Source organism: Heterodontus francisci, chromosome 8, assembly GCF_036365525.1.
Source record: "Heterodontus francisci isolate sHetFra1 chromosome 8, sHetFra1.hap1, whole genome shotgun sequence".
In the NCBI taxonomy this organism is placed as follows: Eukaryota; Metazoa; Chordata; class Chondrichthyes; order Heterodontiformes; family Heterodontidae; genus Heterodontus; species Heterodontus francisci.
The window spans coordinates 35,039,370-35,065,630 of record NC_090378.1 but is presented as its reverse complement, the minus strand read 5'-3'; the positions used below and the strand labels follow the sequence as shown (position 1 = coordinate 35,065,630).

General features: G+C 42.1%; 1 protein-coding gene across 8 annotated transcripts in view; it reads right to left on the bottom strand.

Annotated features, from left to right (window-relative positions):
* Positions 1-26,261, bottom strand: part of LOC137372742 (MAP kinase-interacting serine/threonine-protein kinase 1-like) — a 90,163-nt gene that overhangs the window by 47,939 nt on the left and 15,963 nt on the right. For 5 of the 8 annotated variants that reach the window (XM_068036939.1, XM_068036936.1, XM_068036935.1 and 2 more), the window contains 3 exons: positions 21,653-21,770; positions 10,568-10,669; positions 2,961-3,058 (listed from right to left, as the gene is read on the bottom strand). In XM_068036939.1, the coding sequence (XP_067893040.1) occupies positions 2,961-3,058; positions 10,568-10,669; positions 21,653-21,770 (318 nt within the window). Of the gene's footprint in view, positions 1-2,960; positions 3,059-10,567; positions 10,670-15,889; positions 16,025-21,641; positions 21,771-26,261 lie in introns of those variants that run through there. The other 3 variants (XM_068036940.1, XM_068036942.1, XM_068036941.1) reach the window with 3 other exon arrangements.

Here is a 26,261-nt window from a genome sequence, read left to right as displayed (position 1 = left end):
TCTGCTCAACTAAAGGGGAACATAAGTCTCAGGATCAACCTGGGGAATAGCATGTACTTAATCCATGACAACTTTCCAGTCTGACATCTTCCACCTAGTTTATCATACAATAATAATGTAAAATACCAAAAAGCAGCAGTGTACACAATGCAGTTAAAGACATACAGGCAGACACATTTGTATCGCACCTTTCATAAACTCCGGACATCCCAAAGCACTGTACAGCCAATGAAGTAATTTTGAAGTGTAGTCACCATTGTAATGTAGAAAACACGCCAACCAATTTCCACACAGCAAGCTCCCACAAATAGAAATGTGATAATGACCAGATAGTCTGTTTTGGTGACGTTGATTGAGGAATAAATATTGGTCAGTACACTAGGGATAACACCCCTGCTCTTCAAAATAGTTCATGGGATCTTTTACATCCACCTGAGAGAGCAGATGAGGCCTCAATTTAATGTCTCATCTAAAAGACAGTGCCTCTGACAGTACAATATGTGGGAATGAGAGTTCACACTACCTGCATACCTTACGTCCTGGGCTGTTTGTGAGATCAGCACATAATGGGCTAGATTTTACACAGCTGGCAATGCCAGGCCCAAAAGGCGAGGGACACCACATCTCAGCCCATTGGAGGACCCCTGGCTGTATTTAATAGCACTCGGGCAATTAACTGCCAGGCACTAGGGTTCCCGTCCCTTTAAGGATGGGGATCCTGCCTCCAAGGGCTGCCAGCCAAACAGAGGGCTGGCAGCTCAGCACTCCCAGCACCATCGAAGTTGTGACCACTGATGGAACTGCAGCAGGCACTTGAAGAAGTGCAGCCATGGAGCCTGGGCTGAAGGTAAGTTGGGGCAGGTTGCCGTGGCCACTTAGGCAGGCCCTGGCAAGGGGTGGGTGGTGAGGAAAGTGAGCGGGGGTGGGGGGGGATGGTGGGTTGCCACCGGGGACCTTCAATGGGCTACAGATTGCCCAGGAAATAGGCCCACCAACCCCCCACCCCACCTGCCCAAATACACACGGAGGCTGCCTCAAGTTAATTGGCCACTTAAGAGCCTCAATTGGCCTCTGGGTGGAAAGGCAGTCTTCGGCCTTCCACATCCAGACTAAATTCGAAGGCAACAGGCACTTCACCCACCCACCCACCCTATGCAATTTTATGGGCTCCCCCACCTCCGTTTCCATCCCTCGGGGGCACATAAAATTCAGCCCAAAGAGCTGAAACAACTTTCTGCCGAATATGAGATACAAAGTGTAAGTGAGCTTAAGGCGATGATGAGGAACTGATGGAATGTGTGAAACTCACTCATTCATGCCCTGATGGTCTGAGAGATGTGGATCTAGTTACTTGTGTTTATAGTGTCCAAAATACTCAAGTAAGCCATATAACCATGGTAACAAAATGATTACAACAGATTGAGAAGAGCTAAGTGCATTTCTTGGACTCCATGTTGTTATTCTGATGTCACTTTTCTGCTTCTTTGATATATTGCGATTTAGTGGTAGTATGCATTGAAACTGCTGATCAAAGGGAGAATTAGTATTAGAGTTGTGAGTGACCCATTGTATGTTGCACTCATACTGGATTGCGGAGTCTAGTGTACCTGAATACTCATACCGGATTGTGTAATAACAGCTCAAAAAAGACCCATGTACTCATACTGGAACTGTGAAGTGTCATTGCTCAATAAACAGCCAACTCGGCATTGCTATAACTGATGCATGTGTACTCAGGTGTGTAAAGTAATGAGATGAATTAGAAGAAGAAAGCAATCCAACACAGCACTTCCTCTGTACTGCACTGGAGTGTCAGCCTAGATTTTTGTGCTCAAGTCTCTGGAGTGGGACTTGAACCCACAGCCTCTGACGGAGAAGCCAGAGTGATACCTACTGAGCCACATTTCACACTCAGGCTTAAGTGACAGTGCAGGAATATATTCTTATGCTCACAGACTTTTGCCAGGCTATATAATATTTGTCCTCTTAACCCTCATGATTGTAAGTATGGCAAAACATCACATCCCAGAGTATGGAAAGTCTGATACTCAACCTAAGAGCAAAGAAGTGAGATGATCGAAGTTTTGAGTTTGTATTGTACATACGAAGAGTTTCCATTAAAAGCTGAATTAAATCAATACTGCAACACAGTAATTAAAAAGGGAATACAAAGATCAACTGCAATGGCTTAAAGGATGAAACATCAACGTGCTGCACCAGGTCAACAAGAAAGGTAGATTTAATCTCTTATACTGAAGTTTCCAATCAGCTGTAATGCGATGGGGAGGCAGCCATAAGATGAGAACCCAAAAGAAAATGAGGAAGATTTGTGGCCAGATTACCATTACATGGCTCTCAAGAGCCGGCTCTCAGGCTTTAGTGATTCTTAGAACTGCTACATGCGGCATATACCCCAGTGAAAAGCGTGTAGCAGATTGTAGAGGAGAAATAAAGGGAAAATGTATTATCTTCCCAAAAGTGAATACACGCAGCAAAATATAATTTATTATATCTAATTAATTCCCCTTCCTCCAACTTTTCAATTGTATCAGTTTTATCTGATCATCCTAATCCCCTCAAACGCCATTCATTAAGTAGGCATTACTTCCAAGCATTGCTTTTTTGAACTAGTTAATACTGTTGGCCTCTCTGCGCAATTTTTCCACTTTTTCCCCCGGATTTCCTCGAGCTTTATTCAGCATTGCCACAATGGCCTGTTTGGACCAGAACTTACTATGTCAGAAAACTCTTGGATAAAACCCATATCCTCTACATCAACAGTATATAATCTCCAAAGAATCATGAATTGTGCCACTACAAAAAAACTTACAAGCAACTGAGACTAAGACAGTAGAATACCTCGAACATAGAAAGGCTATGAAACTCAGACAACCTTCAGGAGCCACATCCTCCATTGCAAGTAAGGTATCCCCCATTTGTGATATAATTTTACTGCTTACCTTTACAGCACATTCTTTTCCACTGTGCAAGTTGACACAGCCTTGGACTTTAGCATAGGCCCCTTCTCCTAATTGTTCATTAGTCAACTTGTACAAATCTGCCAATGCAATGAATGATTTAATAAATAATTATTTTACAATGGTCACAATATTGTCAGTGTATTTAACAAGTTATCATGGGAAATCATACTGAACTCATCAAAGTGAGATCAGAACTTAACCAATCACAAATAATTAGAAAGGAAAGGAACAGTCAAAATATGCAGGTACTGCATATTCATTGCCAACTCTAAATGTTCAGAAATTTGATGGCCAAATAGCCTTTTCTGATCCCTGGCTTTTCTTATGTACAACTACAGCAACAAGCACTACAATGCAAAGGAAATACACCCATCAAAATTGAAAACCATTTTCTATAAGATGTTGCTGACGACTTAGGTCAGCACCCTCTCTGTCCCATACCCCCATTTTGTATTCATAAGGTTTAAACTCTCCTTTCAGTTCCACAATGAGGTAGGGTAAGGGTTGCCCCAAAACTGAGAGAATAAAATAAATCAGCAAGCAACCAGAGTGAGCAACAGCCAGAGAATGAGGCCAAGGGAAACAGAAAGGAAAGTCTGGATATGTGCTCAGAGTGCCAGATCAGGAAAACATGAGCACCTAAAATAAAAATACAAAAGTACTGGGAAAGCACAGCAGGCTCATCAACTTCTAGACAGAGGTTAATGTTTTGACTGTCAAACCTTTGTCAGAACTAGGAAAAAGGCACATGACTTATCTCTCTTGGCAATTAGAGATGTTTATATGCTAGCAGAGCAGCAATTAACAAAGAATGTAGAATTCTGAATCTTACATGGTTAACCCACAGAATACAAGTCATTGGATCTGATGCTAAAAATACACTTGCTCTGATCAGCAACTACCAAGTACCATGCCTAATTTTGATTGCCAAGTTCAAGGAAGGCATTCAAGAAGGTTGTACAAAGTTAAGCAGACAATTTCTAGTTTCAGATGACTCAGTTAGAGTCATAGAGTTATACAGCACAGAAACAGGCCCTTCGGCCCATCGTGTCTATGCCGGCCATCAAGAACCTATCTATTCTAATTCTTTTTTCCAGCACTTGGCCCCCATAGCCTTGTATGCTATGGCGTTTCATGTGCTCATCTAAATAATTCTTAAATGTTGTGAGGGTTCCTGCTTCTACCACCCCTTCAGGCAGTGTGTTCCAGATTCCAACCACCCTCTGGGTGAAAACATTTTTCCTCAAATCCCTTCTAAATCTCCTGCCCCTTACTTTAAATCTATGCCCCCTGGTTATTGACCCCTCCGCCAAGGGAAAAAGTTTCTTCCTATCTATCCTATCAATGCCCCTCATAATTTTATATACCTCAATCAGGTCCCCCCGCAGCCTACTCTGCCCTAAGGAAAACAACCCTAGCCTATCCAGTCTCTCTTCATAGCTGAAATGCTCCAGCCCAGACAACAACCTGGTGAATCTCCAGTGCAATCACATCCTTCCTATAGTGTGGTGCCCAGAACTGTACACAGTACTCCAGCTGTGGCCTAATTAGCATTTTATACAGCTCCATCATAACCTCCCTGCTCGTATATTCTATGCCTCGGCTAATAAAGGCAAGTATTCCAAATGTCTTCTTAACCACCTTATCTATCTGTGCTGCTGCCTTCAGTGATCTATGGACAAGTACACCAAGATCCCTCTGGCCCTCTGTACTTCCTAGAGTCCTATCATCCATTGTATATTCCCTTGCCTTGTTAATTCTCCCAAAATGCATCACCTCACACTTCTCAGGATTAAATTCCATTTGCCACTGCTCTGCCCATCATACCAGCCCATCTATACTGTACTGTAATCTAAGGCTTTCCTCCTCACTATTTACGACACCACCAATTTTCATGTCATCTGCAAACTTACATATCATACTTCCTATATTCACATCTAAATCATTAATGTACACTACAAACAGCAAGGGTCCCAGCACCGATCCCTGCAGTACACCACTGGTCACAGGCTTCCAATCTCCAAAACAACCCTCGACCATCACCCTCTGCCTCCTGCCACTCAGCCAATTTTGGATCCAATTTGCCAAATTGTCCTGGATCCCATGGGCTCTTACCTTCTTAACCAATCTCCCATGTGGGATCTTATCAAAAGCCTTACTGAAGTCCATCTAGACTACATCAAATGCTTTACCCTCATCTACACATCTAGTCACCGCCTCAAAAAATTCAATCAAGTTTGTTTGACACGATCTCCCCCTGACAAAGCCATGCTTACTATCCCTGATTAGTCTCTGTCTCTCCAAGTGGAGATTAATCCTGTCCCTCAGTAATTTTTCCAATCGTTTCCCAACCACTGATGTTAGACTCACCGGCCTGTAATTACCTGGTTTATCCCTGCTACCCTTCTTGAATAATGGTATCACATTCGCTGTCCTCCAATCCTCTGGTACCTTTCCTGTGGCCAAAGAGGATTTGAAAATTTGTGTCACAGCCCCTGCTATCTCTTCCCTTGCATCACATAACAGCCTGGGATACATCTCATCTGGGCCTGGGAATTTATCCACTTTTAAGCCCGCTAAAACCGCTAATACTTCCTCCCTTTCAATGCTAATTTGTTCAAGTATATCACAATCCCCCTCCCTGATCTCTACACCAACATCGTCCTTCTCCAGTGTGAACACAGATGCAAAGTAATCATTTAAAACCTCACCTATATCCTCTGGCTCCACACACAGATTACCACTTTGGTTCCTAATGGGCCCTGCCCTTTCCCTGGTTATCCTCTTGCCCTTAATATAAAACGCCTGGGGATTTTCCTTTATCTTGCCAGTGTTTTTTCGTGTCCCCTCTTCGCTCTCCTTATGAACAAAACCTGGAAAAACTTACAGCTTTGCAGTCTTGAAATTCAGAAGTATGTAAGGTAGGAAAGGTAAATTTGAAACAGTACATGAAGTTAAACTCTGACAATAAGACAAGTGTGTGTAAGTTTCAACTAATAATATTAAAGTCTTCACACAGATTTCCTGTTGGGTAGTACAAGAAAAAAAATCCTGTAGCACAACTGATACTAAAATGGAGGATGGGAAACAAAGTTGTTTCTGAGCAGATGCGCTAGAAACTAAGATGAGCCAAATGGTCTTATTCCTCATCGCATGATCTTGTAAAATGATTCATTAGTTATCTGAAACCCAAGACTGGACTGCTATCATCCTCATCCAGATGTTTGCCATTTTACTTTACTTCCCATATTTTTGCAATCAGAAATGCTTGTTCAAATGCAGTTTTATATTACTACATTTGGCAGAGATGAGTGGCTCAGGTAACATCTTACATTTTGAGAATAAATAAATAGTAAGTTAATAGCTTGATTGAGATTTGATCAAGTAATTTTCATTTGTCTTTGGTGTGCTCCATGCTTTGTGAATCAACGTGGATTTGGGTGTCACTCCCACCCCTTCCGAATTGCACATGGTTGCAATGAAAGGCCAGTAACACCAGAATCATTTGTTCATTTGTGTCTGAGGGTTGCAGCTTGATATTGTCTTTGACTTACTGATTTTCAAGTTTGTTTTTTGTTCTCAGCGTTTGATAAAATCGGTGCAACCGTCTTCGGAAATGGACATAAATATCAGTGTAGATGGCAGTAAAGCCAATCCAATATTTCTCTCTGACCTTGTGACTCAAATTCTTTTTTACATATATAAAAAAGCAGGCAGAAACACTGAGGATGTGTGAAAATTGTATATGTTTTCAGCACAGGTAGTAGTAAAGAATGGAACTACTGGGGATGCTAACAACAAATAGGTCAGTGGCACAGGATAGCAGGTATTTGTTCTCAAGGGGATCGAGGAAAGGCAAGACTAAAGAAAACACTTGAGCTGTAGGGCACTCTATAGTAAGAAGAACTGATGGTCATGCTTGCAGCAGTAGATTCTAAGAGTCCAGAATGGTACGATGTTTTCCAGGTGCCAGAGTTTAGGTCTGAACTAAAAGGGTGATTAGATCCTATGGTGGGAAGGAAAAAAACTAGAGGCTGTGGTTTACAGGGGGACCAATGACGTAGGTAGGGTAGAAATGGAGGTCTAGAAAAGGAATTTCAGAAAAACTGAAAAGCTCCTCGGGTAGCTATGATAGATCAATGTGTTTTGTCTAGTTTCCTCTTTAAAGCTAAGTCACTGTAGAGAGTTTGAGCACCACTGAAGCCAAAGTGGTGCACGTGACCTGGCCTGATACAACACTGCAAGTTTTTTTCTTGTGATCTCCCTGTTAACAGGTTTGAAAGAATATGGCATGATTTTCAAATATATACAGACTTCAGCATTGGTTTCTTTGCAAGTAAGTAACAGCAAATCTTTAAATTTGAGGGGCACAATATTCAAAATGCAGGATGCACGACCATTTTGGAAGTTGGAGTATCCTTTGAGAAAGTCAGCCGTATAGCCATTAGCCAAGAGTATATTTGAAAATCTAAGATAAGAAAAATGTTCTATTTGAAAGCCATTATATAAAAAAATTAGATTAGTTTAGATCTTTGTATATTTTGTCTACTTGAGCTAGATAAAAGACGAGCTACTTGTTAATAGATTAATATTACATTATTCACAATTTCATTATTCACTCGCTCTGCCACTTACTCGGCATATTAGAGAGGGAGTCAGATCAGGAAGGTCAATAAATGGTTCCTCGCCACATGTAGAGGGAGAGGTTCATATTCTTGACCCACTGAGTCTGGGAAGATAAGATAAATAATCCAAGGAAATGTGGAAAGAAGATAATAATGTGGGCCAATTAGGCATATGAATTTCACAAGAGAGCAAGGAATAATCCAAAAGGTATTTACATAAATGCCAGGAGTATAAGAAATAAAATGAATGAGTGAGAAGCGATGGTAAATAGGGAGCTGATAAATACTGCAGGAGTTACTGAACCCTAGATTATAAAAGAGATTAAGTGGGGAACAAATCTGCAAGGACTGTGTATGCTTCAGGAAGGAATGAAATACCTATTTGGATTTCAGAAAGTATTTGACATTATTTCACAAAACAGACTGCTCACAGAAGAGACAAGAATTGGGATAGATTGACATACAGCTGAAAGGTAAACAACATCATAGGTATCAGAGTGGAAACCTGTTGCAAGTTGAGTACCACACAGGTTAGCCTTGGGGCCACTGTTTATCATTTTTATAAATGATTTACAGGATAGAATGTTGTTCAAGGCATCAAACATTGCACCAAATTGAGTGCAAATTTGAGAATGCTATCCAAAGAGACCTGGATAGACAAAGTCAACATGCAGAGAGACTTGGAAAAAACTAAAAACATGAAGTGAATGTTGCATAGTAGAGTGTTGAGGTAAAAAACCAAGAAAGAATTTGGGGAATTTTGCCAGATAGGCCATTAAAACTATCACTTCAGTGGTCACAGGCAATCAAAAAAAAAGTGTTGTTTGTATATATAGCTAGAAGTGTGACAAACACAGCGACAGCGATGTTGAAATTGTATCTGACCTTGGTGAGGTACAATCAGGAGTACGGTGTTGTTTTGGTCTCTATTATGTAGGAAATGTAGAATTATTGGAGACAGTCAAAGGCTGAAGACTAAAGTATGAGGAAGGATTGTTCACCCTGAGACTTTACTCTCTGGAGAGGAGTATGGGTGATGTCTATTTGGAGAGGAGTATAAGGACAAATTTAATACAGCAAAATTTTCAAAGCTAAGAAAAATTTCAACCAAGGAAGTTCTTCCATCAGGCACAGGATTCAATGAGAGGATAACTTTTTCAGTTAAGGGAGTCAAAGAAGAATAAAAAATTTAGACACTTTTTTTTTTATTAAGATGAATTGTGTAACAGGCTATCATTAGAAATGGCAGTAGAGAAAATCTTTACAGATTTTAAGAAAAAGACCGGATGAATTCCTGTTTAGAGCTATTAGTTCCAGGGCACAATAAGAACTCTAATGGGACGTTTGGGAGGATCAGTTAGATGACCAATGATCTTCTCATGCTCTAGACATCACTATGTATGTTACTCTGTATTTTATATGTATTTATGGTTCGTAACAATTTATTAGCTGTCTAAAGTTTCTATTTTACCTCTCATACATTTCTTCTTCCACAAATGGAGTGGAAATAAATTGCTCTGAGTATTTATCTTTTCTTGTTTGAATAATTTGTCTCTCTTTCAGTATTGTTACGACCAGGTGAGAAAGGGTCTCGGGGTTCCCTCTCAGCCTTTGCCTGGTTTAACCGTAACAGGGTTTAATTTGAAAACACAGTGTTTTTAGCTCCCCTTAGTGGATCCTTGTTCACTGGTCCAATTGTAAGGCAAAGAAATCAAACAGGTTTCTTTAGATTTAAACAAGAAAGGTAGAAGTTTATTAATCCTAAACTCTAATCCCATTAGCGACTACGAATATGCGACATGACCACGCTAGCATGCATATGCGATAAACACACGCAGATAGAGACAAAAAAAGTGGAAAGGAATAAAGGAAAAAAGTTTGAGGCAATATCTGTTACTATTTACTGTCCTTTGAGTTCAATGTGGAGTCTTTGGTTGCTGGTAACTCCTGCTATTCGTTGGGGCCCAGTTCACGCGTCAACTTGTTTCAATGTCGGAGACTTTTCTCTCTTGAGGTTTACATGTCTTCCGTGGGTCCAGTGGCGGCGGGGAGAGAAAGAGAAAGAGAGAGAGCAGCTTCCTTGTTCCAGCGTTAGTCATGTGACTAGCTCCTTATTTGGAACAGTCTCTCCTGTATTGTCTTAGCAGGCGCTGGAATGCGCTTCCTTACACCTTCAATGTCTGGTGATCAAAATCCATTTGGGTTAACTGGAACAGGGAATAGTCCTTTGCCTCCACAAGCAGTGTCTCTTAGTATGCAAATGTCCTTCCAGCCCAGTGTATGGTGATCTTCAAACAAGTCATTTCTTCACTCCAGCAACAGTTTAAAATCAATGTGCATATGACAAAATTAATATGCCTCATTCTTGGCAGGTGGGGGGTCTGCATGACAGTATGCTTGAAACATTTGGAAAGTGTAAGCTTAGATTTGACAGTAATGGATTTTACTTAGATCCAGCTGACAGGTTTTCCAATTTTATAAGCTTAAGAGTTTATTTTCAATACTGTGACACAGAACTGGAACACCACCATCTGCAAGTTCCCCTCCAAGCCACAAATCATCCTGACTTGGAAATATATCGCCATTCATTCACTGTCACTGGATCAAAATCCTGGAATTCCTTCCCTAACAGCACTGTGGGCATTCAGACAGACTACAGCAAGTTAGGAAGGAAGCTCACCACAACCTTCTCAAGGGCATATAGGGATGGGCAACAAAGGCTGGCCTTGCCAGCGTTGCCCACATCCCATGAAACGAATAATTTAAAAAAACATGAATCTGCTCCTCAGCAAATAGATCATCTCAGGTGGCGAGTAACAATGGAATATGACAGATCATACAAAGGTCCTCATTGACCTAATAAGACACACGGAAGTGGTCTGTAACGTTATCTTAAAGGAAATGCTGTCATTTAAACTCTACCGAACAACTATCAGAAGTCAACAAAATAAAGTCACTGACCTTCAAACCTTCCAGTAAAGCTGTCCGAAGTCCTGGCTCTTCTCTTTTTCTTGTTGCGCTTGCCACTGTCAACAATATTAACTGGCTGACTGGACATGATTTCTGTGAGGATCCAAAACAAAGCAAAAACACATGTAAATGCACATGCCACATATTTATTGATCAGTTGATTAAACAAATGCTATGAATTTCCTCTTTCACCCCCACCCCTCACTACTGCATAGGTAATAAATGACACCAATACAAGAAACTGAGGGCTATCAGACAAAAATTAACACTAAGTTCTACTGTAAAATGGGAATATTATTTGTGGAGTTCACTCCATCACAGTTGACTGACAGTCAATTATTCTTGAAGCCCACGGAGAAATTTGTCTTCTCAAAACTTTGATCTGTGGTTAGTCATACCTCTAGATACTCTTAAGTATATCACATGTTCTACACAAGTACAAATTATACGTGGTCTCTCAGAAAGGTTGGCTCTAATGGACATTTATTTGCTCTATCATTTGCTATTAAATATAATCACATACCACCTCCTTTATCCATCCCATTTTGCCACTGTCTCAATCTTAGAGATCTTTATAACCCACACCTGTGGCTAAAGGATGGGCAATTTACTCCTAGGATTCATTCAGCATTGCTCTGCAATTGGCAAGTAGTTGATGCCCTACCGAGATTCCTATTCTAAGGAGGTGGCTTACTTTCCCACAATGATGTAGCTAATGCAGGAGATTCTCCATCGTAAATTTGTTTATTTTCCATTTTGGGATCCAACACCGTATAACAATGAAATAAGCAACTATTCTTTAATAAAGGGAAACATTTATTATTCTAGTTTATAGTCCTGCGTGAAACATTCGGCCCAACTATTTGATGCAGCAACCAAGGGGAGTAGCATGGCAAAATGACATAGGCAAAATTAATTCTTCATAGCACAAGTGCAATGAAGCACTGTGATCAAAGTTTTCAGTCTTTCTGGACAGAGACCAGTTATGGGGCTGTATTTGATAATATTTATTAATAGAAATGTAAGTTGGGGCAGGAAGGACCTGTACAAGCCAGGTGGATTGCACCTATATACAGCCAGGACTAAGGTCCTCACGATAGTTAACTAATACTGTATGGGAGCATTTAAACTAATTTGGGGGAAGAGGAGAGATAAACTGCATAGAAAACTAGGAGAAACAAATATTAACAGAATAAAGAATCGTACAGAAAGAGCATGAACTACATGGAGGAAAATGCAAAGCAGACTAGCATGATGTTGGAATGCACACATGTTAATGCAAGGAGTGTTATAAATAAGGTTGGTGAGCTGCAGGCACAAGTTGCTACATGAGATTATGACATAGTGACTATAATGGACAGCTGACTTAAATATGGGCAGGAATGGGAACTAAACATTCTTGGCCTACAATGTATGCAGGAGGGAGGAGAAATGGAAAAGATAGATAGATTTTGGGGGGACAGCAGCCATTGATCAAGGATAATATACATGTCTGACTAACTCGTTCAAGTTTTTTCATGAACTAACAAGAGCAGGCTGATGAAGGTAGTGCAGTAGATGTTATATATTTGGACTTTCAAAAGGCACTTGATAAAGTAGCACATAACATACTTATTCAGAAAATAGAAGCACATGGGGTTAAGGGGGCAATGACTACTTCAGTATGTATTTGGCTAAGGGATAGGTGAACAGAAGTTTTTCCTAGGTGGTGGTGAGAAGTATGCTATAGGCTTTTGGCATCAGGACCATTCCTTTTCATGTTTTATATAAATGACCCGAACTTGGGTATAGGGAGTACAATTTCAAAGTTTGCAGATGATACAAAACCTGGATAGCAGTAGACTTCAGGAGGTCATAGACAGACTGGTGAAATGTTCAAACACACAGCGGATGCAATTTAATGTGATAAGTGTGAGGTGACGCACTCTGGGAGGAACAACATGCAGTGGAAGTATAATCTAAATAGTACATTTTGAGAGGAGTGCAAGAGCAGAGGGACCTGGGGTGCATATTCACAAATCTTTGATGGTGGCAAAGCAAGTTGATAAGACAGTTAAGAAAGTAGATGGGACACTTGGCTTTGTAAACAAGAGTATTAAATACAAAAACAATAAAGTCATACTAAACCTTTACAAATCTCAGCTGAAGTATTGTGTACATTTCTGAGAATACACTTTAGGAAAGATTTCAAAATTTGTGGATCACACAAAACTTAGAAGTACTGTGAACTATGAGGAGGATAGTGATAAACTTCAAGAGGACTTAGACAGGCTGGTGGAATGATTAGAAAAGTGGCAGATGAAATTTAATGCAGAGAAGTATGAAGTGATTCATTTTGGTAGAAAGAATGAGAAGGGGTAATATAAAATACAGGGTACAATTCTAAAAGGAATGCAGGAGCAGAGGGACCTGAGGGTATATGTTCATAAAATCACTGATGGTGGCACAGCAAGTTGAGAAAGTGGTTAATAAAGCATACTGGATCCTGGGCTTTATAAATAGGGGCATTGAGTACTAAAGCAAGGAAGTTATGATAAACCTGAATAAAACACTGGTTCAGCTGCAACTGAAGTATTGTGTTCAATTCTGGGCACCACGCTTTAGGAAGGATGTGAAGCCACTGGAGATGGTGCAGAAAAGATTTACAAGAATGGTTTGAGGGAACTTCAGTTACATGGATACTTGGAGAAGCTGGGGCTGCTCTCCTTGGAAAAGAGAAGATTAAGAGGGGATTTGATAGAGATGTTCAAAATCATGAGGGGTCTTGATAGAGTAGGTAGGTAGAAACTGTTCCCATTGGCAGAAGGGTTGAGAACCAAAGGATTTAAGGTAACTGGCTAAAGAAGCAACAGCGACATGAAGAAAAACCTTTTTACGCAGTGAGTGCTTAGGACTGGAATGCACTCCCTGAGAGTGTGGTGGAGGCAGATTCAATCAAGGCCTTCAAAAGAGAACTGAATATTTATCTGAAGAGAAAAAACTTGCAGGGCTATGGGAAAAAGGCAGGAAGTGGGATTAGGTGAGTTTCTCTTGCAGAGAGCTGGCATGAACACAACAAACCAAATGGTCTCCTTCGATGCTATAACCATTCTATGATTCTACATCAAGGCCTTGGAGAGGGCTCAGGAACTTCAGCTGATTAGAGATACAGCACTGAAACAGGCCCTTCAGCCCACCGAGTCTGTGCCGACTATCAACCACCCATTTATACTAATCCTACACTAATCCCATATTCCTACCAAACATCCCCACCTGCCCCTATATTTCCCTACCACCTACCTATTCTAGTGACAATTTATAATGGCCAATTTACCTACCAACCTGCAAGTCTTTTGGCTTGTGGGAGGAAACCGGAGCACCCGGAGAAAACCCACGCAGACACAGGGAGAACTTGCAAACTCCACACAGGCAGTACCCGGAATCGAACCCGGGTCCCTGGAGCTGTGAGGCTGCGGTGCTAACCACTGCGCCGCCCACTTGCGTGGAGAGATTGGAGAAGCTGGATTCTTCTCCTATGAGCAGAGAAGAGATATTCAAAATAATGAGGGGTTTTGATAGAGGAAAGAGAGAGAAATGGTTTCCTCTGGCAAGTGAGTCATGCTTTGAAATAATTAGGAAAAGATTAGAGGTGAAATAACAAAGAGTTTTTTAATCCACACAGAGGGTTATTCAGATCTGGAACACACTACCTGAAAGAGTGGTGGAAGCAGACTCCATAGCAACTTAATTTGTCAGGATATGGAGATAAATCTGGGGTGTGAGACTAAATTGGACAGCTCTATCAAAGAGCCGGCACAGGCATGATAAGCAGATGGCTTCATTTTGTGGTGTAAGATTCCATAGGCGAGAAATTGGGCTCGTTACTGCCTATTTTCTGGGAGCAATAAGTGCCCTTAAAGCTTCAAAATGGCTTCCACAGCATGCAAACATACTTGTGGGGCAAGTCGCGCTGGATGCCATTTTGGCAATCCATTATCGCACACACAGTGAATGTCCGCCAGAAGTAAGCAGAGCAGGCAGATCATGACATTAATTGGCATGAAACACTGATTTGACCCCAGCAGTGCTGTTTTGGAGCCCAACGCTCCAGCTAACGTCCTCTCTTACCCTTGCACAACTGAACACTCATTCAGTAGCAAGGACGCCCCACCTATCCCATTTAAAGGGATCATCAACTACTTACAAGTCAGTTGCTGATTCCTTGTGGCTGTTGCTTTGATTCTTCAAATGTTTGGTGCGTTCTATAATTGCTTCAAATAGCAAAAGTCTACAGGGGTTGTATGGTAGCTGCTGAAGGGTTTTTTGCTGACTTCAAGGCTTCTGCATGAAACAGCTGCTCCAAGACACTAGTAGGCATTTCCTTTGGAATACAGCATAACTGAGAATGAACTCAGGCCACACAGAGCAGGACAAGCTACTGGAAGAAAAAAGAAAAAAGGGGGAGAAGGAGGACGACTCTGCAGCAGGCCATATCCACCCAGGGTACTCAGGGAGCATTTCTCCTACCTGAATGTTACTGGGGAACAAAGTGTAAGATATCTACGCTTTAGTAAGGATTTAGTAAAGTCTTGATTGAAATATGCCACCTGCTGCAACCTCAGAACAGGGCAAGAATCAGATTTTGTGGCAATGAACTTTTATGCATCAGGCTCCTTCCAGGCTGGAACTGGAGATAGCTGCAACATCTCACAGTTTGCCATCCACTGTTGCGTAAGAGAGGTCACTGAGGCTCTCTATTCAATGAGAGCTAATTACATTTTCTTTCTGTCTTGTTAAGAGTCAAGCAGGTGGAGCGAGCATGTGGCTTCGCTCGCATTGCAGGCTTTCCTGCAGTTCAAGATGCCAATGGCTGCACGCATATCACTTTGCCGACACTACTTATCATCTCTGCCCCATATCTCCTCCAGCAACTTGGCAACTGTGCTATCCTTGCCCCCTGCCCTGGCTGCAACCCACTCATGCCATGTCTCATCACATGCAGATCCTGCCTCTAATCTATTCTCTAAGATATTCACAGTGTCAGTATCTGAGCTGGTGGCTACAAACGATCAAGTTTTTCTTCTCTGCCTTCATCACTCTCTTCTTGGTGTTCCTCCACTGCCTGGCCAGGTTGCACCTCTTGGGGACCTGAAAAGAAAAAGCCACCAGGATATGCTTGTGCTGCAATGGTTGTGGGGGTTGTTGTAGTGGGGGTGGTGGGGGGGGGTAGTGGCAGTTGTGTTACAGATGCATGCTTACACCACCTGCAGTTTATAAATCAGAAGAAAGTGTGGGACAAGGGAGGAGTAAGATGTGAGATGGCAGATTAGGTACCGTCAGCTTCAGTGGTTTCAGCAAAGGGCATCCCAATAATGCCCAGCACAGTCTCCTCCACAGCGATTAGGATATGCAGACACTCCTGTCTTCCTCTGGGTAGTTCCTGCTACCTCCAGTTGTGCGCACCTTGTCCTGCAAGAGAGAAGGAAGCGTGCATGTCAGTGAATGTTGTGCAATGTGTTTAGCTGATGTGACTATCAATGTTGAATAGCTAGCAGTGTGCGCAAGCTGTGAGATGTGGGTGTGAGGTTTGCAGCAGTGCCAAGTGTTTGAGAGTGAAGTGAAGCCTATCTTCTTGCGACACTGCATCTAGGCTCTCGAGACTTGACTACTGGCACCAATTTCCATGGCTGTCTGCTCCCACTGCCTTTTGAGCATGTCTGGAGGGTCTCCTGTGGATAAAGGACATTTCTGCCACTTTTCACCTCCTCCACTAAAGGCTGCAATGCAGCATCCATAAATCTTGGAGCCAGCACTCTCCTGTGTTGTGCCATTATTCAGTTTTTCCATGTCACTTCTTGAATGATTGCCAGCACCTGCTCCAGCCACAAAGCACCGCTGTTTTAAGAGGTGCAGGCTCGCTTTAACTGTTGTGAGCAAGTTATGATTTTGGGCCCCCTGCTAATGTACACACCCAATGAACAGCACAGTTAGTGCTGGCTGCATGGGGCAATCATTTTCATAAGCAGGCAGCACAAAGTTGGCATGTTACCTGCAGTACACTGAACGGGTGCGGATTAATTGCCCATCACGATCCCCGGGCTTGTTTTCAGGGGCTATCCGATTTAACCCGCATAATCTATGTAGCATTTTAATGCGTTTTTTAATGGTCTATAAACCTTGGAGGTGAGACTTACAGACCACCACTTGTCATTCAACATTCACTCTGAACTCTCTTCTCTTGTTACTTCTAAATCCTCTTCCACTGTGTTGAAATCAAGACTCGTTGCACAGTATCCTGTTTTAAATCTCATTTCTTTTCCCTCAGGACCTCAAATTCTCACTTTTCTCAATTTTACTCTTTTCACACTTGGTACTATGCTGTGCAATGTACCCTGTCCCTTCATCTTCAGATTCTGAATAAAATGAAGATGCATTGTTCTTTACAGTAGTTAACCAAAGGAATTATGCTTCCAATTTATTTTAATTCAAACATTTTTTTGTTTAAATAAAAACTTAACTGACTTGCTTTTCTTTCTCCAGTAAACTGTTTCAGGCTGGAAGTTGCCATTTTCCAGCAACTGGTTCGTAATTCAAATCACAATCAGATCACTAAACGAGGTCACAGAGTAATGTCTCATCACCCCACACCCCCCCCCCCCCCCCCCACAAGTACATCACAATTTCACAAAATTCTTATTTTCATCCTTTTCTACTGCCAGAGACAATTGGCTGGATTTTGCCACAGGCTTCAGGACCCCAATGTCAGGACCAAATAGGTGTGTCCTGAGCCCACACTTACTGGCAGCAAAACAGGCAGAGAAATCTTCCGGGAGGTGGCCTCCTAATTGGCTGCATCCAAGCTCGCCATTCTATTAAGGACAGCAGGCAGCTCCCGATGGCACCAGCCCAATCAGAGGACTGGCAGCCCCACCAGGAGAGGTGGACACTGCTCAGGGAACATGAGGGCACCTTCACTATCCTGAACATCAAATAACAGGGATATAGACCGGTTTGTCAATAGGGTGGAGGAGAAACCCCTCCAATGCAGCCTTTCATGAATGTAGCCCCTCTTTGCGGCATGGAGTCTCTGGCTCCGATGGCTCTCCCGCCTGCCACAGGGAGGCTGCCTCCAAAGAGATGGTGGCCTCCGTACATAATACCATTAGCATCCTAATTGGGGCCTTAATTACTGTAATAGGCTGCCTGCCTCCATGGAGCAGGTAGCTGATATGCTTCCCAGCCCACCCCAGTGGCCATCCCGACGTGGCTCCCTCCTACTTTCCCCACCTCTGAGCCCACTATCACAGGGCTGGGAAAATTCAGCAATATAAGCTCACTTATCCACAACAATTTACATCTGCTAAGAAATAAAATGAGGGAAGCCCACTCTAGCTTTTATTTTTAGCATTTCATCTCACTATCACCATATTAACAAGTGTAGTGTTAATCAGCAGATTCAATCTCATCATATATTTTAGCAGCTTCCCTGAGTTTGTTTTTAAAAAGATCTCACAAATCAGATAAAGCCACACTACTTTTCCGAAGACAGAAATAAATAAAAGCAAAGATAGAATTGGCTGGAAGAGGGTGCGGCAAAAGTAGGATTACCTCCCCATCTGGGATTCTCTTCCTAAACCTTCCCACCTCTCTCTCCTCCTTTAAAACACTCCTTAAAGTCTATATCTTTGACCAAGCTATTGACCAAATCTCTCCTTTCATGACCCAGTGCCAAATTTCGTTACGTTAAAAGTGCTATATAAATGCAAGATATTACTGTTATTGTTCAAATACCCCAGAAGCAGTACCCTAGTGTGAATACCCTTGGATTATTGTACACAGTTCTTGCTGCAATAGGGACATTCAGGTATCAGAAGCAGTGAGGTTTTAGGAATTATTGCAGGAAGTGTTTTTCTTAAACATCGAAAATGAACAAGGGTTGGAATGATTTGCCAGGAGGGTGGTTGAGGTCAGGACAACAGATTCACTAAACTGGATGCTGTAATCCAAAGAAGAAACAGTTGTATGTTTGCAAAAATTAGATAAAATAGGTGAATCTATAATTTAGGCTGGCACTTCAGTGCAGCAAGGGGGGAAATGTTGTAATGTCAGAGATGCCATCTTTCAGATGAGATATTAAACCAATGTCCTATCTTCTTTGTCAGGTGAACAGGAAAGATGCCATGGAATTATTCAAAGAAGAGGAGGTACTTTTCCGATGTCCTGGCCAACATTTATCCTTCAACCCATACCACCAAGAATAAACTGTCTGGTCATTTATCTCATTGCTGTTTGTGAGACATCATTGTGCAAAAAAGTGGTTGTTGTATTTCACTGCAGTACAACAGTGACTACACTTGAAAATACTTCATTGTGAAATGCTTTTTGATGTCCTGGGATCATGAAAGATGTTGTTTAAATTACAGCTCTTTCTTTCTAATGATACAAATCTATAATCAACTAAGAGGTATGAAAGAGTATCTTAGTAAAATCTGGACATGTTCTTCCTGTGAGGAAATGTCCAGCCTTTTCACCACTTTACTGCAACACTGCCTAGAAAATCAGGAGTTAACTGCAGAGGGAATGCGTACACAAACTGATGTTGCACCACTCTACTTCACTGTGTCATTGTGCCCGATCAGGAAACATAGTTTAGTATTGCTGAAAATAGCGACATGTTGTTCATGCTTTTTGTCTTGCACTCATCAGGACAATCTGAAAGAATACCACTGTAAGGGAAAACAACAACTTTATACTGTATGAGAAGAGCGTGCTGATTGGTTGGCAAGTGAACTCTGATTGGTAGAGGCATTGCCATGGAGAATGCACCAGTTTATGGTGACTGACAGTTAACTGCCAAGCTTTGTTTGAAATTTAAACCAGGCAGCTTCACTCCGATTGGTCAAGACAGTGCCCTGAGGAATGAACCAGTGAATGGCTATTTTGTTTAGCTGAAATAGGTACAATGTGTGTACATGTTCTTTCTGTCTGCAAAGTACAGGGCCCTGTATATTAATATATGTAACTTCCAGTACAAAGAACAAAGAAAATTACAGCACAGGAACAGGCCCTTCGGCCCTCCAAGCCTGCGCCGATCCAGATCCTCTATCTAAACATGTCGCCTATTTTCTAAGGGTCTGTGTCTCCTGCCCATTCATGTATCTGTCTAGATACATCTTAAAAGACGCTATCGTGCCCGCGTCTATCACCTCCGCTGGCAACGCGTTCCAGGCACCCACCACCCTCTGAGTAAAGAACTTTCCACGCATATCCCCCCTAAACTTTTCCCCTCTCACTTTGAACTCGTGACCCCTAGTAATTGAATCCCCCACTCTGGGAAAAAGCTTCTTGCTATCCACCCTGTCTATACCTCTCATGACGTGCAAACGCGCCACATTGCAAGCCCTACTGACAATCTTAAATTGATTGTCAGCGTAATTCTTAGCACACTGAGGATTATTTAGCAAATGTTGTCCAATTTAATGTTGGACACTGTGTTTTGAGTTTTGCAAGCATGGGCTGGTTGGGTACGACCTGTGCCTTGCCCGTTGCGAACAGTGGAAGGGACATATTGTTCGATAAGATCTGCCTGTCTTTGGGACGTATGGCCTATATACCTAGTATCACACTGGCATTGAAATTCAGATATCACATTACTCAATTGTGTGATAGGCAGGACGTCTTTTTGGCTTAACGGCAGCATCCTGTTAGTCTCAAACACCACACATATTGCTACTGCATAGCAGCAGCGTGAAATAGCTAACTTCACCTGTTGCTCAAATTTTCGGATAATTTGAGGTAGACTAGGCACTTTTCAGGACTGAAAATGACAGCCTTAGGCCTGTTCATAAGTTTGCGCGATATACAGCCAGAAAACATCCTATCAGGTAGCCATTGTCATGCAGGATGTCTTTGATTCGCCCTATTTCAGCATTGAACTTGCATGCTGAGCAAATGGCTCAGGCCCTATTTATGAGGATGCCGAGGTCAATCTCATAGCGCTTGGAACTGTAAGAATCCCAACACATGTATTGACCAGTGAAGGTAGGTTTGTGGTAGACCGTGGTAGAGAACTCCTTAGCAGACTTCTCAACTAATACGTCAAGGAAAGGGAGCTCATTTGACTGCTTCATTTCAAAGGTGAATTTGAGTGCAGGATGGAGCCTATTAAGATGTGTAAGGAAATTATTGCATGCAGCTGCGGATTCAAATACATATCAGAAATATGCAAGAGGTAGGAGGTTAGGTGTCATTCCCTCAAAGATACGTTTCTCATGGAACCCAACAAAGATGTTTGCGAGAGCTGGGCCTAGAGGAGATCCTATGGCAACACCTTCTATTTGGGCATACATTGTGTCGTTAAAACTGAAAACTCAACACAGGGACCAACATGGACAAGTTTCATCAATGCTCAGCAACGCTGCATGTTCACAGATGCAGAATCAAGACACATGGTAGGGTCCCATACAGTCAAGAGTGCTTCATAGGAGTATAAATATAGCGATGGCAGGGGATTGTTCACAGAGCACATGTGATGGCAGGGTAACTAGGCTGCACCGTGGATGCGATGGCAGGGCCACTGTGCAAGGAGGTTCATGAGATGGTGAAAAATAAATATACAGCATTTCATGCATCACCAATACTGAATCACGTGGAAAATCCCCAAGAACAAGTTAAAGGGATTCTTAATAACATTAAGAATATATAAAAAAGATTGCAGTACAGCACTTCCAAATACATTCTTCATATGCCTTTTAAAAAAATCAGAAATTACTGGAAATGCACAGCAGTTCAGTAAGCATTTGAAAGAGAAAGATAACATTAGTTGGTTATGCTTTTCATGCTTTCAAGTCTCTTTTTGGCTCAAGGTCATATTTTGAACTAATAGGGGATATTGAAATAACCAAGCCACACACCTTTGTAGAGAAGATTAAGTCCAGATATATGCTTCTAATGAAACATTAACTATTGCTTTTCTCTCCACAGATGCTGCCTGACCTGCTGAGTGTTTGCAGCATTTTCTGGTTTTATTTCAGATTTCCAGCTTTTGTTCAAGCATTCAAATGGTTGTCTAAAGGGGAAAATACACCTGTATGATACCTGGTCTTGTCGGTGAATTCCGGGTAATTTCTTCAGGACAGTTGGTTGCAGGATGACTAGAGCAGCTGCTGTTGTCGAAATCACTTACAGGGATCGGGGAGAGTCGAGTGCTCTGCAACTGTAAGCAGTAATCAATTACTTAAGTACAGAAAAGCACTTAATTGTAATACCAGAGTATTATCTTAGCCAACAGTGAAAGCACCAGAAGACAAGGCTGTGACTGAGGAGGTTTTTTGCAGGGGTGGAAAAAAGAGGAATTCTCTCTCCCACCCATTTTAAACACTATAGCTTTCCGTTCTAAAAATCCTGTTCACCATACTTCTCATTCCGCCAAAGGGTACAGGCAGTAGTTTCACGAATGCTGCTGTGAACTTTAACATTGGATATGTGTATGAGCTGCCTAAGTCCATTCACTGTCTGAAACACATTGGCTTAAAATAGGAAATAAAAACAAGAAATGCTGGAAATACTCAGCAGGTCTGGCAACATCTGTGGAAAGAGAAGCAGAGTTAATGTTTCGGGTTCCGAAGAAGGGTCGCTGACTCGTAACGTTAACTCTGCTTCTCTTTCCACAGATGCTGCCAGACCTGCTGAGTATTTCCAGCATTTCCTGTTTTTATTTCAGATTTCCAGCATCCGCAGTATTTTGCTTTTATTTTAGGGCTTAAAATAGGAGTTCAGCACAAATGTCCATTCCTCACATGACCAGCCAAAGAAACCCAGTAGCATTTAGGGGGAAAATAACTTAGCACAAGACTCTCCATTCAAACACTACTTTCTTTCCCTTGATGTAAGCTCCCCAATATTCCATCCAGATGGCAATGAGGTAGCTAATTTCTCAGTCCCTTCCAACAGCACTATTTAATCAAGCATCCACAAAAGAAATCTATATTGGCTCACCCATTTGACTCTTTCCTTTTTCTCCTTGTAGGGAAATCCTCAGTTGATGTGGTCTACATGGATTTTAGCAAGGCTTTTGACAAGGTCCCACATGGCAGACTGGTTAAAAAAATAAAATCCCATGGGATCCAGGGAAATGTAGCAAGGTGGATACAAAATTGGTTCAGTGGCAGGAAACAAATGGTAATTGTTGACGGCTGTTTAGCGACCGGAGGGCTACTTCCAGTGGCGTTCCGCAGGGCTCAATACTGGGTCTCCTGCTTTTTGTGGTGTATATTAACGATTTAGATGTAAATGTAGGGGGCATGATCAGGAAGTTTGCTGATGACACATAGATTGCTGTGTGGTAGATAGCTGTAGGCTGCAGGAAGATATTAATGGTCTCGTCAGATGGGCAGAAAAGTGGCAAATGGAATTCAACTTGGAGAAGTGTGAGGTGATGCATTTGGGGAGATCAAACAAGGCAAAGAAATACACTATTAATGGGAAAATACGGAGAAGTGTAGAGGAAGTAAGGGACCTTGGAGTGAATGTCCACAGATCCTTGAAGGTAGCAGGATAGGTCGATAAGGTGGTTAAGAAGGTATATGGAATCCTTTCCTTTATTATACAAGGTATAGAATACAAGAGCAGGGAGCTTGTGCTGGAACTGTATAACTCATTGGTTAGGTCACAACTTGAGTACTGTGCGTAGTTCTGCTCACCTCATTACAGAAAGGATGTAATTGCACTAGAGAGGGTACAGAGGAGATTTACAAGGATGTTGCCAAGACTGGAATAATGCAGCTATGAGGAAAGATTGGATAGGCTGGGGTTGGTCTCCGGGGAACAGAGAAGGCTGAGGGGAGGTTTGATTGAAATGTACAAAATTTTAAGGGGCCTGGATACAGTGGAGGTGAAGGGTCTATTCACCTTAGCAGAGAGGTCAGTGACGAGGGGGCATAGATATAAAGTGACTAGTGGAAAAATAAGAGGGCAGATGAGGAAAAACCTTTTCACCCAGAGGGTGGCAACGGTCTGGAACTCAACTGTCTGAAAGGGTAGTTGAGGCAGAGACCCTCAACTCATTCAAAATGAGTCTGGATATGCACCTCAAGTGCCGTAAGCTGCAGGGCTATGTACCAAATGCTGGGCGGTGGGATTAGAATAGGTGAATCGTTTTTCTGCCGGCACAGACACGATGGGCCAAATGGCCTCTTTCTGTGCCTTAAACTTTCTATGATTCTAATAGGACGTGACGGCATCCTCCAATACTTTTTTAAATTTCATACTTCTCACTAATCTCTTCGATGAGCCTTGTATACTCTTCATCAACCACACCTGCATCCTTTAGCAGGGATTTTAATCTTTGACAAGAAGGGTGAGCAAATTGTGTAACATTAAGACAATTTTTTTTTCTTCTCACCTGATGCCATTAATACTTTTCTGACACTCAATAGAAACATCAGGTTTTGTTAAGGGGATACAATAATGCCGACTGGGTAAACTGCAGATCCACTGACTTTCAAAACACAATCGCCTTATCATGCTCCAGTTCAAGTTTCGTTTGTGCCTTTTTCACAGAAGGTTTACTCAACAGAAAAGGAATTTTACTAGAGACAACATCAGTAACTGATAAAGTGGCTTACTCCGATTATTTTACATGGAATCACAACTCTCTTTAGTGACCTCAATGTGTTGTCATCACCAAACCTAAAGCAGGTAGTATTTTTTATACTCATTAACCTTGCATCAATCCTCACCACTGAGTGAACCTAGATAACATTTTAACCAATCTGTTCCCCGTACGGTCGACGTGCAAGTACTAACACAGCACAGCTGAACGAATAGACAGGGAGAAACTGTTCCCATTGGTGGAAGGATCCAGAACTGGAGGACACAGATTTAAGGTGATTGGCAAAAGAAGCAACAGCGAATTGAGGAAAAACTTTTTCACACAGTGAGTGGTTAGGATCTGGAATGCACTGCCTCAGTGTGTGCTGGAGGCAGATTCAATCAAGGCCTTCAAAATAGAACTGGATAATTATCTGAAGAGAAATAATTTGCAGGGCTACAGGGGAAAGGTAGGGGAGTGGGGGGCGGTGTACAGTGTAGGTGAGTTGCTCTTGCAGACATCTGACACGGGCAGGACAGGCCAAAAGGCCTCCTTCTGTGCTGCAACCATTCTATGAATCCGTGACTAACGCATTCATCACAGTACTGAAACTCATGACTGGTACAATTCGTTCAGATTCATCATCATCTTCCTCTTCTGCCTCAGAATTCTGTGCCATTTCAAGGATCGTGCCTCTCCGCTTTGGGCAGTTCATTGCAGAATGATACTTCGAGTCACACCTGAAACATCTATGAACTCTTCCTTTGGCATTCCTGGGATTGATTCGTCTATTATTGCTGTTCCAAATCTGTCTTCTGCTGTAACAGCCAGATATGCCAAAGGTGCTTTCATCCTCATTCCTCCTGTCTGTACTCTTCCTGATAGCTGCATCCAGTATGTGGACCGTTTTGAAATCCAGCAATCATTGAGTCCTCAATTCTTTGTGTCACCACAAAATGTCCCATTTATTCCACCAAGACTGTAGGAAATGGCTGTTTCCCCAGAATTTTTTTTTAAGGTAGCAGGCATCTGATCCAACAGGGAGTCTTTTTCCAAGAACCAGGGATCGAGCACGAAGATGGGACTGACTGGATTGCTCCACAGAGAGCTGGCATGGACTTGATGGGCCAAATGGCCTCCTTCTATTCCGTAAATGACTATGACTTTTCAGACAGAGATTGATCGCAAAATCCTCATATTTATGGCTCTGCTTTTCACTGATAAAGCTTACTGAGCCAAATAGACCACACAAATTCAGTTTAAACTGTTAAAAATAGGGAGGAATGGTGGTGGTGGGGGGGGGGGGGGGGGGGGAAGGGGGGGGGGTGGGTGTCCTCTTTCCGGACGCAACCTCCAAAAGAGTAATCAACAATGGAATTAAACACTATAGGTGTGGGTAGGAGTGAAAACTTGAGGAAGTCCCTTTCCTGTAGATATCTGTAACTTTAAAACAACAAACCATTTTCTGTCAAAGACGACTATAGCCATTCCTTCTTTTCTCTCCTAAATGCTTCAAATCATGTTGCAGTATGGTTTTATAGGCACTGTAGCCATACACATGAGCTTGCATAGCACATGATAGAGGGATAATTGATCATATAAGCATCACAACCAAGCCAACCTAGTCCTTGCCCAACATTCATAAAGCATACTTTCAGCAGGAGTCACTGGAGAAGTCAGTGATAAGAATCTAGACCAATTTCCCTAATAGGGGTTGAACACAATTGCAATTCCTTTCACACCAATGGGATGCAGAGGACACAGCTTTATCAAGCTGTCTCAATCTTCACGAGGAGGAATCTAAACTGGAGAGTGGTGGCAAGTAAAGCATACTTTGGAAATACAATGCAGACAAAATGGGAGGTGAGTAGCCTAGGAAGAGACAGAAAAGTAAAGAAACCGGAAAGCACTAGACAAATAGATGCTATCTGTAGATAGCACCTAAGTGTGTTTTCACTCAAAATTAATCTCAGATTGGTCACCAAGGCACTTTACTGTTTACTAAAACACCCAGATTTATGGTAAATGTTCTGCAAAGAAAAAGCTGCATCTCTAATTCTCCCACTTGAAATCATCAAAATTAAGTTAGAGAAGACACCTGCACTCCAGTTTGGA